At 42.2% G+C, this 20,348-nt stretch overlaps 1 protein-coding gene and 1 long non-coding RNA gene across 2 annotated transcripts; one reads left to right on the forward strand and one right to left on the reverse strand.

Annotated features, from left to right (window-relative positions):
* Positions 1-231: 231 nt before the first annotated feature.
* On the reverse strand, positions 232-14,964 carry si:dkey-250d21.1. Its single transcript, XM_042091746.1, has 11 exons — positions 14,436-14,964; positions 13,820-13,940; positions 12,903-13,004; positions 12,449-12,485; positions 10,076-11,904; positions 9,940-9,970; positions 8,038-9,803; positions 7,886-7,934; positions 3,619-5,423; positions 2,955-2,991; positions 232-2,818 (listed from the first exon to the last, which is right to left on the reverse strand). Exons 1-11 carry the CDS (start codon positions 14,534-14,536, stop codon positions 1,272-1,274), a joined length of 7,425 nt encoding a protein of 2,474 aa, XP_041947680.1. The 5' UTR covers positions 14,537-14,964; the 3' UTR covers positions 232-1,271.
* Positions 14,733-19,841, forward strand: LOC121708828. The gene is made up of 3 exons (XR_006031773.1): positions 14,733-14,818; positions 19,563-19,640; positions 19,719-19,841. It is a non-coding gene; the product is annotated as an uncharacterized LOC121708828 (long non-coding RNA).
* Positions 19,842-20,348: the final 507 nt, after the last annotated feature.

Below are 20,348 nucleotides of genomic sequence, written 5' to 3' on the forward strand. Positions count from 1 at the left end.
TTCAGCAAGGACCTGGGACCTGTACTAAGCAGACCCAGAAGTTACTGAGAGTGAATAGCACCACCTTGTGTAATTTCAACTTCATGACAAAATTCTGTGCAGGGAAAGAAAATATACCAGTACAAATAAATCACAGAAGAAAATGACATAAGCATGGTTTGAATAATTTTATTTTGACAAATATATATATATATATGTGTATATATGTGAATGTGTCGTGTTTTGTTTTTGAGAGGGGCCTAGTATGATGGATGCCGTGAGCCAAAACAATGATTAAAAACATAAAATAAAAGCATAAAACAATGCATGCGTATATCAAACCACATAAGACAGTGCCGCTATATTAATCACTTCATTCATAATCTAGCTGCTGATTTGCGCTTATGTGCTTAAGATTTCTATCGAAAGATTTGGCACGGTCATTAACGTTGTTTAGTTTAATCAGCCTTAATCTTTTTAAAAAAGTCACTTTCATGGTGCCACTCCCCATCTTCCTTAACTGTTGCATGTTCATCCAAACATTGTTTTTAGCTTTTATCTTGACTTCCAGCATCCACCAAAGTGTGATGATAAAGATCAACATCTTGCAATAAAACTCTGATCTAAAATGAAAAAAAAAAAAAAAAAAAAAAAAAAAAAAACAGACATCTAAATTATACTAAACATTTCATATTTGTGCCAAAGGAGACCTTCATACAGCTTTGTGAAATAACTTTGCAGTCTGACAGTGATGTATGAGAGTGTAATGACTTCAGTAAGATTTCAATCAGAAATGATGCAACAAAAGTTCTTTAAAGTTCCTCAAGATACTACGAAACTTCCCGCAATGAAGCCTGATGGAACAGTCCGTCATTCCAGACACCCCACCCCTCTGCGTTCATGAGCTAGGGGTAGGATTTTATATGAAGGCACACAAGCGTTTATAGTCCTCAGAGGGAAACTTATTATTAATATTATTATTCTTTCTTTTTGGCAAGACGTTGGTCCCAATAGGCAGTCCGCTAAGATAGATGGAAATTTCAAATTGACAGCATTGACATAAAACTGAAATAGAAAGAACCAGAAAAGACTGGCAAACCCAACAAGAGGGGAAAAATTACATTATACTCTTTTCAATTTCACTTTTTTTTTTTTTTTTTTTAGAAAACATATCTACTGCATTTTAGATCTACAATAACAGGGGGTACAGTGGCTATAGATTTCAAACTCAGCAGTACAAAAAATTAATAGTCACAGCATAGCCATGGGGTCAGGTGAGCAGACCCTTTCCTTTACAACGGATGCAGCTCGGACAGCTTTCTCGGAGACTGCTGCATGAACTCCTGCAGGGCTCTCCTCCCCTGCCTGAATGTGCTCTCCCTCCTTGAGAAGGGCAAGACCACTAGGATCCGAAGGAGCATCTCCACGTTGCTGAAGGACCTGATGTCCGACACCTTCAGGGTGTCCAGCACAGTGCTGGGCAAGTACAAGTGAGCCCCCATCGAGTCTGTCCACTTGGCTTTCCACTTCTGCACCTCGTCGGAGAACGAGGCCAAGTCAGGGAGGTCCTCCCTGAACATATTGACCAAGCCCACGTCTAGACAGTTGTCCCCAGTTTTGGACAGGACATAAGGCACAACCTGCAGGCAGCGCATGACGTCCGTGATGTGATCTGGAAAGAGCTCGCCGATTTCAGTGATGACCTTCTCAACAGCCACTCGGCTTACGGCCTCTCTGTAATGCCCACTCAAAGGCTCCAGCAGTGCTGGGTGAAGCAAGTGAATCTGTAGCTTCGAGGCTAATGTCACTGCCTCTGTGAACCAAGTCTGATGGCAAGAGTCCAAGTTCATCTTCACTTCATCAAGCATGACCGACAGTACAGGGAGGTTGTTTACAGCGTTCAACATGTCCAAAGGCTTTCCTAGGAGACCTTGACTTGTGTTTTTGGTGATGTTCAAGATGTTCTTCAAGGCCACCACTGTGAATATGAACTTAAAATCTTGGACCTTGTCGTAAAAACGCAGCACGTCTCTCCTCTCCTGGCCACTCGTCCCGTGCCTCATCTCTCCGAGACAGAGGGTGACTGCCTCTAGGATGTCCACCATAAAATCCAGCGTGTTGTGACTGCGCTCCCAGTGTTTGCAGTTCAACTTATCCCGAAGCTCGTTGCCTTTGGCCTCGTCCAGCACAAACAGCGACACGATGGTGTCTTCTAGCCTCGCCTGACGCTGGACGTCTGCAGTGAACCACTGCAGCAGCTCCTCTGACAGGTGCCCTCGGGTGCCCATGATGGCCACAGGAGAGCTTCGTGCCAACCACACATTGAGGGAAACGGCAGAGCTGAGAGTGCAGATCACCTGAGAGTACCTCTGGGAAAATAAGGTCAGTGCCATCTTCATCTGTGCCCCCACGCTACCAGTGCACAGCAGGGAGAGCCCCCGACAGAATGCCATATTTAGCCCCCACTTTTCTGACAGGACTGCCTCCAGGCAATCTACAAAAGCTTTGACGTCGGTGCTGACTGGAATAAAAGCTAGAGACTCCTCGCACTGGGTGTCCTGTTTGTCCAAATACCTGATGCAGATCGGGACATGCGGCTCAGAATCAATGTCCACATCCTGTTCAATGATGACCGTGAAGAACTGAGAATCCCAAAGTTCTTTGAGGATTTCCTCTCGGACAGAGGGGCTGTAGAAGGAGAAGACTGGTCTCTGCACCACACTATTCTCAGAGGCCGCTTCCATCTTAATGACAGGATGTTCATCTTTCACCTTCACTTGGCATCCATCAATGTCCACCTCTGGTTTACAAGAACCATTGGTTTCCAGAGGAGTCAGTTCTGTGAGGAAAGAGGACGGAGTAAGTAAAACATTACAGAGAACATTTAAGTATACTTTCAAAAAATAATATGCAATGTACAATATGGTAACATTCTAAACTGTAATTTGAAAATGTATACAATATGTAAGACTTACCACTTTTCAGTTTAAAACTGTCAATTCTCTGCTTCACCTATGGATAAAATAACAATCAGTATACAGTATTCAATGTAAACATACTACTGTTGAGGGCTAATATCAGCTTATTAATGAAGCTGAATACCAATTTACTGATTTACAGTGTTATTTCGAGGATTGTGTTCTGTTTTCACCAGAACAATCACGCAGATTCTAAAGTCATCTCATATTTTGGAAGTTTGGTGCAGTTCTGCATGCTGGGGTAGCTAAAAATAAACAGAGCCTTGTACCAACTCCAAAAATGAAATAAAGCACAATGCAAATGTAGTCCATACACAGGCCTACAGCTACATCTAATTGTCATTTATGATATTATTAATTCACATCACTGTATATGATCTGATGTTTTCTGACATGAAAGTCAGTTGTAAGTGGCATTACTTTGGCACTTTGCCATTGTCTACATTAAGCTAAATAGGGTAGGGAATCATTGAGCATTATTACCCGTTTGCGCCATAAGGTTGCCACAATGTCAAGGAATAAAAAAACTGGACACCAAATATCTTGGTGCTGACCGCATTTCAGGTACAACAACTGCTGACTGCAAAATTAATAACCTAAAAATATGTAATATTTGTAGATATGAACTAAAAGGTCTGTGTGTCTGCTCAAAGTCTTTTACCTTTGTAAGATATGACTGACTCTCTGGTTCACCATCAATGCACTTGTCAATGATTTCCTCCAGCAGGTGAAACACAGGCCGATGACTGAGCAGCATCACTGTGTCGGTCCGGCTGCCCCGACACACGGTGTTCTTGAGCAGCACTCTAAGGGAGTTCAGGGAGCTCTTCATCAGGTCACACTCCATGCTGACACTCGGCAGGACGGCCACCCGCTTCAGCAGTGTGGTCACGTTGGGGTTACTCTTGGATTCAGTGTGGACAAGTGTCTCGGAGATGGAAGCCGGCGGGGAGAACTCTTGGTATTTCTCTCTCCATGCCGTCGCCCAGGTGTTGAAATCTTGTTCAGCCGTGTCCGGTTCCGGAAGCTCGTCTTGGAAGATGATGTGGAGCTGATCAGGCGATTCCGGCACCACCGGTGGTGGGCCGCAAGTGGGAAGCAGAGAGAGCACCTTCAGGGCTTTCAGGTGGTCGTCTGAGAAGTTGTACTTCATTTCCTCAATCAGACCTGTGAGCACAGGGAAGGTGATGGTCTCTCGGTAGTGAACCTCAGGTGACTGGGCCAGACCTGCCATCTCGGCGAAAATGACCAAGCCAGAAACTTTGGTGACCATCTGTATGGCTTGTTCAAACCAAACAGAGTGCACAGCATCGACATTTGCAAGCATATTGTTGAGGGACTCTATGATGAGTGGGATCTTCTCCAGCTCACAGATAATGTCAGCAGGGTTTCCACAGCGGAATACTGTGCTACAGTTCTTCAGTGGGGAGCAAGCGTTCTTGAGAATCACCAATGTAACCACAAACTCTGTCCCTCGAATGGCCGTGGCAAGGATGCCAGCGTGGAGAGCCATGGTGCTGCTCCAAATGCCCTCACTGTTAGCATTGACAGAATCCAAACAACTCAGAATCCCCTCCAACGTGTCCACGAGGGCGTCAAAGAAGTCCTCCCTCTTCCTCCATCTGGAGCAGCAGGTTTCAGGGCTGTCTTCAAAGGCCTCGCGAGGGGTATTCAGCAGCCCATCAACTGTCTCGGCAAGCTTGCTCTCCAGTGTCGGCGACTGGGCAAAAAACTGCAGCAGGTCTTCAACAATGCCAAGGAGGGATGATATCTGGTCACACTGGAGACTTCCTGCCAGCCAATGGGCCAGTCCACACGATTCGCTGGGTGTGACCACAGCAAGAGGGTAACTCTCCAGAAAGTCCAACGACAATTTCCTGAGGCTTTGACACTCTGGTCCTGATCGCATGTATGCTTGGCCACGGCAGCTGCTCATTTGCAATCCCCAGTCATCAGTGAGTGTCTGTGAAAGGGTCTTGGCCTGAGAATCTCCCTGACAGTTGTCACTCAAGGGAAGGAAACCCAACAGCTCTACCTTTGTTGTGTAGTCACTAACATACCGCACAAACACGGGCAAGTACCTCTTCAGAGCAACTGTGACCACTTTATCAATGATGACTGAGAAGAAAGGGGACTCATGTACTTCTTCAAGGATAGCTTCACGGATAGACTTGACAATGCCTTCAAGGAACTCCTGGTCTGTTATGATGGAGCCTTCATCATCTGCCTGCGACCACTGGCACAAACTTAGCTCCTCAGTCAGCGCATCCTGATCCTCCCTTGGGAGGCTTGAAAGCAATGTGCCCTTCCTGGCTAGACGTGCTGCCTGGTGAAAGAGTCTCCGTGCGCTCATCCGATTGTCTCCAGAGTGCCCATTTGTATCAATTGCCTGCAGTCCCTGCTCATCTTTTACATTTGTGGTAAGGTGAGTTTCAAACTCCTCTCCATCCTCTGTGTTGTACTCAACTGTGAAACAAATGCAATGAGGCATTATAGTACAATTCCTTTTATTTCCCAGAAGCATACAGTGCCCTCCACAATTATTGGCACCTTCAGTAAAGTTGACTAAAATCAGGTATAAAAAAATAAATAATCTTTTGGTGAGTTATTGTAATCTCACAATGAAAATGGGAGCTCATGGACATGCCCCTAGAGTGTAGCGCTGTAGCTGTCTGGCTGTAGGTTTTTTTCCCCCTCTGTGACCTCGAGAATCGGCCATCTAGGTGAGAACTCGCCGGATTTCTCCTTTAAGCCTCCCTTTGACAATAAAACAGCTCATAATATTCCTCTATGACACCCCATAAAGTTGAAGAATACAAACTAAGGCATTTAAGACCATTCATGTTGTGTACACTTGTGCATTCTCCTGTTTGACCCACCCTACTGTTTTTCTATAGAGTTTAGATCAGGGGACTGAGATGGCAATAGCAGAAGCTTGATTTTGTGTTCAGTAAACCATTTTTGTTTTGATCTGGATGTTTGTTTTGATTCATTGACCTGATGAATGATCCAATCATGATCCACTTTTAGTGGCTTGGCAGAGATTGAGAGATTTCCATTCAAAATGTTCAGGTTTTTCTTGGGGTTTGTGATATCATGCACCTTAATGGGGATCCCGAGGCCTTTAGGAATAAAAATAGCCCCACAATATCATAGCCCCTCCACCATAATTCTCATGAGGCTCATTTATCTGATACGGTTGGACAAAAGCAGGATAGGGGGCAGTAGGATATGTTATGGTATAAGTCATCATGGAGATTTATTATGTGGAGCTAGCCTGCTCCAGACCAGGCTAAGTTCCAGGATCTATTTAATCTCATCCCGTATCTCAGTCAGCAGTCACCACAAACGTAAACCATTAGTTATTCCACTACACATTGTCATCACATATAACTAGACCCACTGTCATTATTTAAACGTTTGTGATCATTAATTGCAATAATATTGGATAAATGATGATTTTTAGATGAGTTTCCCATAGACTATAAGGCTATACATAAAATGACAAAATATTAGGGCCACAGAGAAAAAAAAAAACTAAATTCCTCTGCCATTGCAGGACATATTTAACTGAAATGTAAAGCACGCATATTAACTAATTAAAGACATATTGGTCCCTCACCAGCCGACCACGGTCATCATCAGGGAAGATTGCTTCGCTTCATCACTGTGACGGTGTTGCCTTTCTTTTTAATTATGTCTTTTACATAGGCTACTCGCCATTCCCGACCTGTTGTGCGACAATGTGACGTCACAGGAGCGCTGTAACCATTTCTACTCGCACGTGGTGGTCGCGACACTAGTTGCAATATTCTCCTAAACAGAGGTGTTGCTGTAGTATCGCTACCTACTTTACACCGTAGAAGAAGCAATCAAGCCACTAGTTGCCATGGTGAATCAGTGAACAGTGGCGGGGTCTATTTGAGGGAGCCGTGAGCGCGCACTTATCCAGGATCGGTTTCACCTGGCTTGATGAATCCGTGTCTGCTCATCCTGGCTTGGTCTTTGTGCAACCAATTAAGCCTGGACGCTCTTGTTTTGGATTCATTGAGCTCAGTCACTTATCCTGGATTTGTTGATCCTACTTTTGTGCAACTGGCCTCTGGCATGCCCTCTAAATAATCTATTAGCAGTGAGGTCAATTTTCAAGATTTTTTGGGGGACTTGACCCCAAGATGATACCTTTTTCTGGAACTCCTCAACAGTGGTTCTTATGGAAGGTGTTTCCTCTATTATCATCCTCCATACTGTACATTAGAATCTTTTAATTATTGTTAACTGTTAATGTCAACTGTAAATATGTGCATTTAACCATTCCCTGGCTTACAAATGTCTACACACTTTCTTTTTATTTAAATTTAGTGTATTCTCTTATTTTTCCCATATTGAAAAATGACTGGGGGATTTGGCCTATGTCTCTCTTTTTCACTAAGGTATGAAAATAAAGTTAGTCATGAACTACTTCACAGACACTCTGATTAACTAAATAAGTTGAATATAAACAGAGAAATGCTTTTGCTAAATTTTGTATACAAGATTTCTTAGGGGTGGCAATAACTGTGTAAATATAAAATTGCTTCCCTTCAAGGTTGGATTTTCTCATTGTTTTCATTGTGAGATTACAATAAAATCACCAAATTATTATTTGTTATACCTGTTTTTAGTCAACTTTACCAAGGGTGCCAATAATTCTGGAGGGTACTGTGCATTATAATCTATTTAATGTGATCATGAAATGTATGGGTCAAACTATGATTTGTTTTGATAACAGATGTTCCAGAATATGAGATAGGATAACCAATTTATCAAACTTAATTGTTTTACTAGTGCAGTTTATAAAGCATAATCCATCAGAAAAGCTAATATCACAATTTACCCATGTGCATTTCATTACATAATTAACTCACTTTTAGGAATCATAGTCTTACCTGCAGCATTGATCTCAGAAATCTTCATGATATTTTTTGATTCTTGATCCTGTAGATAGAAACAAAATTTTAGGACAAGGACCCACAGGCATATTTTTTCATGACACCAGACATTGCAATGAAAAAAAATTAAGGGTTACTATTAAACTTACAAGACAAATGCCCTCTAAGGTCTTGGGTGTAATCTTCAAGCACTGTGCAACCATCCTGTCCAGATCCCTGCTGAAGTTGGTCCCAACCTGCAACATGGCTAAACATGGAGTCCTTTCTGCACTGACAGTGTTTTTCAGATAGTCCTGGTACTTACTGTGGCAAGTCGTCTCACCACAAAACTCCAAAGCCGTGCTTGGTAGGACACACATGATCCTCAGAAGTGTAGCAATGTTGGCAAAGTACTGCATAACAGGCAGTCTTAGTGTTTGAAATATAGTATCTGGTATGGTGACTGCCACCATTTTGGTCTTCCACTTCACCCTCCAACAGCTAAGTTCAGTGGAAAAGTTGTCTGGGTCAGGCAGGTCATTGATGTAAAGAGGAGGCTTTGATTTGAGGATCTCAAACATATAGCTCACAGTTACTGAGCACGGCACAAGTGACAGGAAGTTCAATGCCTCCTTGTGGTCATCTGAGAAATGGTCCTTTACAGCACTGATGAGGTTGTCAACCAGGGGCATACTGAGCATTTCTTTGTAGTATGTCGCAGGCTTGACCATTCCATCCCTTGATGCAGCTGCACTATCGGGTAATTTAATCTGCACTCTCAGACTCTGTGCGAGGGCACAGGCCTCCTCAAACCAATTCTGGTGGAAAACTTTGATGTTAGTTTTCACCCTATTGAGGGTGGCCACGATGCCACTAATCTGACAAAGCTGTGAGGCAGCGCTGAAGTGGTCTTTTTGCAACCCTGCGCTAAGCTCCCTGGTGAAGGAGGAAGCATTCTTGAGAGCAACCATGGGCAAGATGAAATCAAAGTCCTGAAGTAGTCGAAGCAGAAGACCAGCTTTGCTTGACTCTGCAACCTTCCAGCGTTGAGGTTTGTTGAGGTGGATCTTCTCAAGACACTCTACCAATGGCTCCAGCATTTGCACAAAGACCTCATAGCAATCGTGCTTTTCCATCCAAACAGAGCAGAATTTGCCTTGAAGCTCGTGGATCTTCTCAAAGCTCTCCCTCAGGCCGATACCTATGACCTGGTCCAGCTGCTTCTCTAATGCAGGGGTACTGCCAAAAAACAACATGACCTCTTCTAGTACATCAAGCGCCCTTGTAATTGAGGAAACAGGAATTGACCTGGACCACCACGTGTTGAAGGAGTAGCAGGAGCTGTAGGAGCAAATTGCAAGTGGGTGCTTTTCCTGGACTTTGCAGGCAAAGGCTTTGAGTTTGTACGAGACCTCACCTGAACCTAAGTATGCCTGCCCTCTACAGTACTTCAGGTCCAGCCGCCACTCACTAGTGACCAGATCAAAAAGCCGCTCGGACATGGTCTCGCAGTCCAGATCTGTCTCCACAAAGCCCAGCAGCTCAAGACGCATGACGTCGAAACTGTCAACAAACCTGAGGAAGAGGGGCAGATAGTCCACTTCTCCCATTCGGACAATGCGGTCGATGAAGAGGGAGAAGAAGGAGTTGCCTACCTCAGAAAGAATGCCCTCCCTAACTGCGTCCTCACACACCCGGAGGACTTCTTTCATTTCGGACTTGGACACATACTCCGTCCCAGACTCCGACTCATCAGTGGACCCCTTGCACTTCTTGTTGTGGCTACTGAAGGTTGCGGTCACTGCTGATTGTAAGGCTGATTTGAGAGCTTCCTTGTTGGTTTCGGAACAATCGGTCTGTTTAGGTCTTTCCATGTCTACTGTTGATAACACCATTTGCGTTTCTTCTCCATCACCATTTCCATCATTCTCAGGTGCTAAAAAAGGAATGAACTTTTGTTAGAATAGAGTAAGGCTAAGAACACAAAAATGTCAACAAGAAAAACAACACAAACATTTTAAAATATAGCAAGGGCACATAACTTCCACAGAAAATATTAAAAATGTATTTACCTGAAGGTTCAGTCTCCATTACTTCATTGTCCTGAAATACAAGCACAATGATAAAATTAAGGCCACTGAACTGAATTGCATTGATTGCAACATCTTTGAATAATGATAAAAAAAAAAAAATTGTTAAATTATTTACCATCTCCAATAACTGCAACATGTCTGGGTGTTTTTCAACATAGGACTCCACCATAGCTTCCATGTTCATATGCACATCTTGATTAACATAGACAAATGCTGTATTGCACAGTCTCTGATCCGCAGGAGTTTCCCTCATGTAAGTGTGGTAACGGTCCAGTACCATGTCATACTGCCCGTAAACATCAGCTTCTGCGTTCACACATGGGATCGTACCCAGAACTCTCAGCAGGCTCTGAACATTTGGGTAGAACCCGATATCAGGTATTTTCAGCGTCGCGAACACCGTGGTTGGCAGGATCCTTCGCTTGCTGGCATGTCTCCATTTGACCTCCCAGCATCCCAGCTCATCATAGAAGGTGTCTGGCCGCGACAGGTTGTTCAAGTTTGCATCAGCCACTTTATCTCTGCGAATGCTAAAGTTATGATCTGCCATATAGGATGGCACCAGTGACAACCAGCGCAGGATTCTCACCATCTCTGTGCTGAAGACCCTTTTGACCTCATCAACGAGGTAGTGCAAAACCTTCCTGCACAGCGACTCCCTGTAGTAATCCTCAAGGGAGGCCTGGGACTCAACTGCATTTTGGGAATTCTCTGTGGCGTCCTCTGGCAAAGCGACTGTTACACCTAACTTCTTTGCCCGGCCCACTGCATCAGAAAACCACTTCCTGTGGTGTATGGCGATCTCCTGCAAGTACTTGTTGAGTAGTTTCAAGGCATTGGAGATGGTGTACTGTAACGTGCTGCTAATGCTGATTGTTCCCCTGAGACTTGGGTTGAGGATGCTGACACAACAAAGGGTGTTCTTCAGCACCACCAGTGTCATGATGAAGTTGAAGTTTCTCAGCACCTGTTTCAGCTTCGCCACCTGCTCGGCAGTGTCTGGTCTGGATTCCAGTTCAACTTTCATGCTTGTTCCTGACAAGCAAGACAGGAATGGCTCCAGGATATCCAGCATGGTCTGGAAAGCATTGATGCCATATTCCCAGCGCCCCTGACAAGAGTCTTTGATCCGATCCACTTCACCTTTTATGTGACTGTAGGTTGAAAAGATCTTCAACTCTAGTTCAGTCCAGAGAAGAGGAATCTCTCTCAGAAGGCCTGCCACCTCCTCAACAGCGCTCATCACATTCTGGATGGAAAGCATGGGCATAGATCGGATCAGCCACATGTTAAAGGCATACGGGTCACTCGGGGCCAGGACGACTTGTGGGAAGTCTCTCAATATCCTGCTGGATAACTCCTTCATCTTCTGACAAATAGCACCTGTGGTGAGGTAAGTGAGCCCACGACAGTGCTCCATCCTCAGGCCCCACTTGTTTCGGATCTCCGACAGAAGCATGTAGAACAGACTCTCGCAGTCCACATCGCACGGCAAAAACCCTATGAGGTGCTTCTGAGGGAAGCCGATGTCGGTGACTGTGCGGACAAATACAGGGATTTGCTCTTTCCCTTCGATGCGGATCATGTCCTGTAGGAGGATGGAGAAGAAGCGGGCGTGCCGCAGGCTGGTCCGAATCTCCTCTCGCATGAGGTCCTCGCCGAACTTCATCACCTCTTTCTTGTCTACTTTTTCATCGCACAGGCGGTTGGTTTTCAGCTGGGTGGCCTGGCCACTCAGTGAACCAGCTACACTGAGGGAGGTGTTGTTCCCAATGCTGAAGCCAGTCAGAGCCAGCGTTTCCTTGAAGTAGAGCTTGAGGATTTCTTTGCCCTTTGAGTGGGGATCATCCCTTGCACCCATGTCATCCTGCAACGGTTCACAACCAGCACTGTTCTCCCCAGCCTCCCTGTTGATCTCCAAGTTCAGGTCCTCTAGGTCACCATCTGTGGGAAAGGAATGAATGCGATTGTTTACATTTTACAGGGTTCCCACTCTAAGTCAGATGTAAAATTCCATGACTTTTCCCTGAGAAAAAACTGAAACTCCATGATCTACTATAATGAATGGTACAATACACCGACCAAAGATTTCAGAGCAGCTACAGAGAGTTCAAGAATCTTTTACTTTTTTTTAGAGTGGGAGATGATTAAATGGGCATTGAATAAACAAAGTTGGGCTAACCACAACTACTCAAACAAGCAGTAAAGTTAATAACGAGATATACACCAATTCTGCAGGGAAATATATCAATGTATTTTGGCAAGTACATTTTAAACTGCTACAACAAAATTCCCTGATATTCCATGACTTTGTCCCAAGAATGATCAAATTCCCTGACTTTCCATGTCTGGAATAGACTTTCTAAAATTCCATGATATTCCAGAAATTCCATGACCCGTGGGAACCCTGATTTTACATTTCAGCAGCATGGTACATCCACTCATACATCCATGCATACAACATATAAATGGTAGAGTAAGTACAAACCTTTAGATTTCTTCACATCACCAGGCTCTCCAGCAATCTATGGAAAGACATTACAGCAAGTTTTTAGACAAAAAAAAATTAGACTGATATGGCAGACTGGTCCAAATTCAGACTCAAACCTAAATCTGAGGAGTCATCTAGGTGAGTTTCCAATGCTTCAGTAAGATACACAGTTTGTCAAATTATCAACCAGTCATTTGTCAACATTAGCAAGCTAATTTTCAGATGTAAGCATTCATGCAGAAAGGGCACACCCTCATAGTTAAATCATATGTCAAATCATATCAGTGACTTCCTTCACATATACAAAAAATATATTAAGTCTTAAAATATTGATGTAATTGCTTTTTAATGTTAATGACATATGACACATACATTAACCATTATTTTATCAATTTTACTTATAAAGCTAAAGCTGAGCTCAGGAATGCACTCTTTAGATGTCCCTCCATACCGGTTCTCCAGGACGTTTCCTTCTGTAGGTCTGTGGTTCCGGTTTAAATTTGATGTCAAATATAGTAGGAACAGCTCCATCCTTCAAAGCCTCGGCATTACCCTGAAAGACATATGTACATTTTATCCTTCAAATACCCAAATAAATCCATAATTCTCAAACCATGCTACAGGGCAGTGACACAAACATTCAAGATGTTGAAGCCTTGCCTTGATATTGGGAAACAATTATACATTTCACAAATAATTTTGCTTCAGTCATTGCAGCACAAACAGATGCAATAAGTGCAAACAGATTTGACCGAAACAGAAAAAACATGTAGTCATTTAGACAAAGTGGACTCCTTAACCCAACACCCTGTGGTCACACAGAACTTAACATAAGCAAATGAAAGTATGACTCAAAGAAATATTTATAATATGTCAGTTACAGATATGAGTTACAACTCATATCTGAAACAAAAAGGAGTATAATGAACCCCTGAAGAAAGCAGTTAGTAAAACCAAAGCCTATTTAGATGTGTATTGTTACTTCAAACTAAAAAACTAATTATACAGTAACTGTGGCATGGGTCCAAGAGCATCTTATGTTCTGCATGTACGACTGTACCACATAACATGTTAAAAGGGGGTAAATGCTGAGATCTATATTTCTTAGATTAAAGAATGATGTGGAATGAACACGGATGACCTACTAAAAAAGCATAAAGTTGGGGCTTTACGATGGGGGGCTAGATAGGTTTCTACGCAGCCATGTCAAACTATGATGAACAGAATTTACCAAAGGGAACAAATTAATGTGTGTGAGAGTATTTCAACAATAAAACAAATGTGAAATTGATTGGCTCACCTCCTGATCAACATTGCTCTGCAGATACAAATAAATTATCATTAATATTAATATAGATAGGTACTTACCTCCTGACACAACAGGGAACTATCAAAGTGTTTTGCACAAAGCTTGTAACTCTGGTGCAACTGTTCAGGGGTTTTGGTCTCAAGATCTGGTCTCTGACAATTATTCAGCCATTGTTTACATCTAAACAGCAATTTAAGAGAAGAAAACAATGATATTGTTAATACAGTAAAATAAAAGAATGTAGCCTACTTCTAGCCTACTTCAGAATTAACAGAAGGCCAAGGCCCTGATAAACTAGAATTAGGTGCACCGTGCACCGACGGGGGAGGGGGGAGGGGGAGGACTGATTTCAGCTAGCCTACTGGGATGGTTACAAAATGAAAGGATTTTGAAAAATGTACATAAGCATAGAAGATACAATGCATATTTGCATAGATTAAGAGCCATCTTAACTATTAGAGAAGAAACCACGATTATGCAAACAACTTGCAAGACTTCCACTTATGAACCAACCGGCGTTATATTCCTTTAAAGTGTATGAGGAACGCTAGCAAACAGCTAACATGCTACTAAAAGTGCGACTTGGAGAACAACTTTACAAAAGCTGGTTATAGGGGGAAAGTATTCCAACAAATCGCTATTGCAAAAATCAGGCATACGCCAAACAAATCTTACCTTTCTGGATCCAGAGGAAAACTAAAGAAGGCAATATCGGACTGATCTGATTTCTGGTTACAATTCGCTGCGGCACAGCAGTCGGGCATTTTGGACTGCATGTACTCACTCAATGGTTCAGAATGAATTTTTGCATCGCACAAGATCACACATAGCTGACGCGGCCGATCGTCTCCGCTGTAATCCTTCGTGCTCAACTGCGCGTCAACAATCACTTCCCCAATACTTTAAGAGTTTAGGACTTCATTAAGCAAAACTTGATTTTTTTCCTAAGGTCTGTCTAGTTTGGCTTGTTCAAGCGACTGCAACCAGGAAGGAATCCAATGCGTAGCGGAAGTAGAAACGCTTCGTCTGAATGACAGTGTTCTGGCCTATCTGCAGAGGTACGACTAATTATCGATATTTAACTGCACTATAAAGCACACCATAAAGCAAATAATTAATTACGAAAATGTAAATGTTGTCTGTATTATCAACAATCTGACCAAAACTACCATCTACGTTTGAATGAAAACCTTCATTGACCACGAGGCACTTGAAAAATGGTTTTTGGAATCACGTGTCCTAAATTTTACTGGCTACTCCCCCTTCGTGTTTGCATTCAATGATAGGGCCTACTTCTAGCCTACACTAGGGGACGCGATTCGACTGGGAAAGAATCCTATTAGTGTTGACTAATGTTTGAGCTACCTTTATACAACAGTTTAATACGCATTTGAATGTAACACTGTAGGCTTTTTTGTGTCCTTTCTGGGCTACTGATTAGTTACCGTGATATTGTGTAGGTTAGGCTTACTACTTAACCTGTGTTGTATCGACCTGGCATAGGCTACACACCGCTAATTTGGCTTTGCAGGACTCCTCAACAACAGTACACTGGCATGTGATCCTCTGCCGTGGAGCACAGCAGTTTGAATAGATTTATTTTGCATTGTACTGTGATTGCATTGATACAAATCATAACAGATATTTGTGGCTTGCATAATAGTATTGATGTATAACTCATGATTAGCCTAAAGCCTATGGGTCATTCTGTGTCAAATTAGTTAAAGGTTGCTTCACCAGATATTATTTAAGTATACTCTTTTGATCCTGAGGGAAATTTGGTCTCTGCATTTATCCCAATCCGTGAATTAGTGAAACACACTCAGCACACAATGAGGTGAAGAAGCACACACTAGTCCCAACACAGTGAGCGGCCTGCTACAGCGGCAGTGAGGGGTTAGGTGCCTTGCACAAGCCGTGGATGTGGGCATGGAAGAGCAGTGCTCAACCACTTCCCTCGCCCACATTTTTTCTACGAACCGGCAACCCTTCGGTTACAAGCCCGAAGCCCTTACCAGTAGGCCACGGCTGCCCCTATTTAGGGTAGACTGAGTACAGTTGAGACACTTTTTGCCCACACAAAATCAAACAAAAAATAGATACTGAAAAGAAGTGATTTTCCACACAATATTCCACATGCCATTTCCTTAGCTTGTAGACTAAAATATTATAAATCAATAATACCCATAAGTAGTTTATATTTTCCACAATTAGCTCATAAACATAAGGTGCATTTTTTGTCTTGACTGTGTCTCAACTGTAACCTGAGTAGGCTACAGTTGAGACACCTACCTGGTACAGTTGAGACACCCATCTTTAATGATGTATAGTTAACTAACCGTTAGTTGGAAAGTTGAATAAATAAAAACATAGCAATTGCAAAGTGTTTGTAGTTCAAATTCATTCATTTCATTTAAATTAGCGTTGGTTAAAATATGCCAGTTTTTAGGACACAGAATAATGTTTGTAATGATACCAGTTACGCTTAACAGTAACATAAGTGTAATGAGTTATTCATTGTCGAAGGTGCATGGTGAAGTGAAATTCTTACTTTGGAAAAAAAACACTTGCCGATATCCTTGGATGGGAGACACTTGTGTCTTTCAAATTTTCCATGATCAAAGAGGGCACTAATATGCATGTGCATAGCAAAAATCACAACTTGGGCTTACTGTGCAAGCAAGATATTTAAGGTGTCTCAACTGTACACATGTCTCAACTGTACTCAGTCTACCCTACAACTGTACCGAATGACTCCCAAATTATCTGGGAAGCAATGGTTGGGCATTAATGTATTATTATTGATTTTCTATAAGGCCCTAGATTTGGAAAAAAGTGTAAACAGATTGACATTATGATATTATATTGATATTGGTATCAATCACTTTCTTTACATGCAATAGGCTTTTCCACTAATGTGCCAATATTTGAGTTTTCCTTATATATAATGGCCAAAGGTATCAAGGATAGCTGGAAAGCTTGCATTTTTCAGTAATTTTCCAAAGACTTGAATGGTATGTGTGGTGGTGATGAGTATAACTTGAACATCTATGTGGAAGTAGCTCAATATATGGATGCTTAGTATACAATGGATGTTTAGAGTACAACGTATCAATGCTATAGAATAGATAATTAGGTCTAGAGCTCCTCAGGAACAAGATAGATATAGTTCTTCAGGAGCAGGAATGGGGCAGAGGTGTAACAATGTAATTATGTAATTATATGTATGAAGGAAACATACATGCAACATTGAGACTTTAAATGATCAAATACTGAACTATTCCCACGTCAATTTATTTTCAGGTTCCTACTAGGTACCCCACATAACATTTTTTCCTTTGAAAATGACCAAAATATGCACAAATGCACCAAAATATGCACAATGCCATGGTTTTATTTCAGTTAGCCTAAAAGCTGGTTTGATTTGCATTGAGAGATGATCTTATGAAAAGTACCCCATGCCAATCTCTAGGTATGGTGAAGGGTATGTGATGATGTGGGGCTATTTTAATTCCAAAGGCCAAGGGAACTTTATCAGGATGCATATCCTGAATCCATGAAATAACTGGCCTTTAAAAAGAAAAATCTGCCTGCCTCTATGGGAATTTAACATAGGGGGGTGTATACTTACCCCCTGTATTTTCAGGAAGAACATTTATTTATTTATGATACATTATTCATTCACAAATAACATTGGTGTCCTTAAAGGTTGGATTTATCCTCATTTTTTAAATTAAGTTTCCAAAAGATAATTTTTTATTCCTCTTTTTAGTCAACTTCATGGGGATGTAAACTTATGCACAGCACTGTAGGTTTTACATAATTGTTTTAGGAACCCGTGCATAGGGCAATTTATTCACATTTATGTATCCAGTGAACACTCTAGACAGAATCAGGAATGGGGGCAACCCATTATAGTCGAATCCTGGAGTAATGTTATCAGAAGGGATGTGCAAGGGATCGTATCAAACACGCCTGATGGACACCTAATCACCCTACAAGCTGATACTCAGCGGTTTTTTGGCAGAGATTCCCCTCTGAATTTCTCCGAGGTGACCCCTCACTGTCCCTATATAGTTAATCTGAGTCATATCGAGTGAGACAGAAAGTGAATCTTTGATAGCAAGATTTAATAGAGAAACACATTGAAGCGAGATTCGATTAGACGAGTGGTAATCAAATAATGGGGAGCTCATAAAAGTTTGTTTTGCGTCAGTGAATCAACACGATTTCTGGGAAAGTTAAGAGAATGGTTCCAAGAATCAGTCATACAGCTGGCGCCTGAGAAATATACTTCAGAGAATACAACCAGGCATATAATGGGCTATGTATTTGCATAGTTAAATGTAATTTCCAATGTACACAGGAGAGATGTTAAATTCCTCTTGCTATAGGTTGGCCAATCTACAACCAAGCCTATTTACCGTCAAAACCAAAATCACTAAACAAATCACAAATCACAAATCACTAATAAAAACATCACCAACAGAACAGCCTTCAAGAGCATTTCACTGGGGTTGTCAAACAGGCACCTTCCTTCATAGGTGTTTTGTTGAATTAGGCACCCTATGAAACAATGAAGAGAATGTATCCATTCATAGACTGTTTGACTGTTTGGACCGAAAACATGCTGCAAACAGTAAACATTAAAAAAGGCATTGACATAAAGTCCTTTCTCTTCTTTCATTAGGCCTGATTCATTATTCATTGTGGTTATTTGTGGTTATTTCAGTGTTGCCACAGCTTATAACAAGTTCTCTCTCTTTCTCTCTCTGTCTGTTGGTCTGTCTATCTCTATCTCTCTCTCTGTGTACAGTATGTGTGGGAAAACCCAGAGTACAACATGGGTGGCCCACCTTAGGGCTCCACAGCATCTACTACACATATCCCCCTAAGACATTGAGAACTCCCCCATCTTGTCACCTGGTCTTGAATACGGCATGTATGGGCTTGTCTGGCGTCTCAAAATCTCTGAGGAGATCCCTCTATGTTTGTTGGTCCAGTGGGGCCTCATCCTTGCTTCAAGGTGACCACTTAATTAAGATCACAGCTGATGCTACACAACTCACCTGTGTGCTCGCCAGTACTTGTATGTAGCAACTATGTGCCACTTTTACCCCTGTGGCAAAACACCCATACTCTCTGCCCACCCAATTATAATTGTTATTTACCGTACATATCTCTCACTCTTTTACTTCCTTGGATTGGTCTTCTCTCTTGGTGCAAGTGTAACAGCTGCACACCTGGTTCCCTTAGGTTGGGTGTTCCAGTTTAAGTCTGATGGGGATGGTTCCTTGTCTAATGCATGTCACAAGGAACCATGGGAGGGACTCTTGGTGCGGTGTTCTGAATTTCCCCCATGCCTAAAACTCCTTCCCATGACGCTGTGCTGATGGCATCCTGTGGAAGGTCTTCTCAGATAGCCACTGACGTAGGATCAGGCTCTTAATCAAACACGATCAAACATAAATAAATATGTTACTGTTCTCTAGAAAATGTTCCGGTCTTCAGTCTTCATACGTGATTGACAGCTGATATGATCAAGGAAGTAATTGAAGGACCATACTGACGTCTTCAGGACCATACTTGAACGTAACTGCAATATGGCCAAATATCTTTCTCTGAAGCTTTTGTCCTCAGAAGATTGTTTGCTTGTGTTGGACACACCATTACCAATAATCTAATAATAATGATAATAATCAGTGTCCCTTCATGTATTTCATCATCCCATGTGTTGCCTTTTATGTGGATATTTCCTCATGTATTCCTCACCTAATTGTTCATCACATTTTCTCTCTCCAGAGGCGAACTGTCTTCCTTACAGCTGGCTGAGGAGACACATGAGATGGGGCATCCAAATGACACAGGCCATCCATCAAAGTTAGTGTTCACATCTTAGTCTAGATAACTGATAATGTATGTGCCTGTCCTCTTTTTATATTCTTTTAATCTGTGCAGGCAATTCTGAGATGAAAGATCAAGGAGATGAACATGCTTTCCAATGAGACAGTCGAGTATGTGGCACAGCTCATCCTGTGGTCTATTAAACATTGTCAGCTCTGACAGGATGAAAGACGCAAGGTGAAAAGGTAGGGACATTAATTTTACAATAATCCGATCAATAACAATGTCACATGTCGAACTGCGCAGGCAAGTCCTTATCCTTTACTCAGGTGTGAAGCGGAGACATACTTCTAGAAGGATCTCCCATGATCCTTGCATCTGTTATAAATACAACACACAATGATTAACCATCAAAATCGCATAATAACATTTTAATCATGGTTGGGTGTTGCAAACACTGCACCTTATTTAAACACTCAAATGCACACACACACACATTTATCCATCCATCTCACTGGCCTATCACTGAAGAGGCTGTGTCCATGAGAACAACAACCAATTAGGGGCCTTTATTGTGAAGGGGTGCACACTGCTAAATGGCCCTGCATCCACTTGACTGCTCACCCTGCACAGGACTAACTGAGCATGAAGCATGTTGCATCTGCTAATCTGCATATTTGTGCAGGCAAAAGGTGCAGGAGGGAAAATGCTAAAGATGACTTTCTTCATGACTGTTGGCTCATT

This window comes from Alosa sapidissima, chromosome 5, assembly GCF_018492685.1.
Source record: "Alosa sapidissima isolate fAloSap1 chromosome 5, fAloSap1.pri, whole genome shotgun sequence".
In the NCBI taxonomy this organism is placed as follows: Eukaryota; Metazoa; Chordata; class Actinopteri; order Clupeiformes; family Clupeidae; genus Alosa; species Alosa sapidissima.

Coding starts and splice junctions, on each gene's coding strand:
- si:dkey-250d21.1 (XM_042091746.1), bottom strand. CDS start 14,536: ATGCAGTCCAAAATGCCCGACTGCTGTGCCGCAGCGAATTGTAACCAG. Junction 13,941..14,435: donor TTTCCTCTGGATCCAGAAAG/GTAAGATTTGTT, acceptor ATTGCTGTTTAG/ATGTAAACAATGGCTGAATA. Junction 9,971..10,075: donor TGTTGCAGTTATTGGAGATG/GTAAATAATTTA, acceptor CTTGTATTTCAG/GACAATGAAGTAATGGAGAC.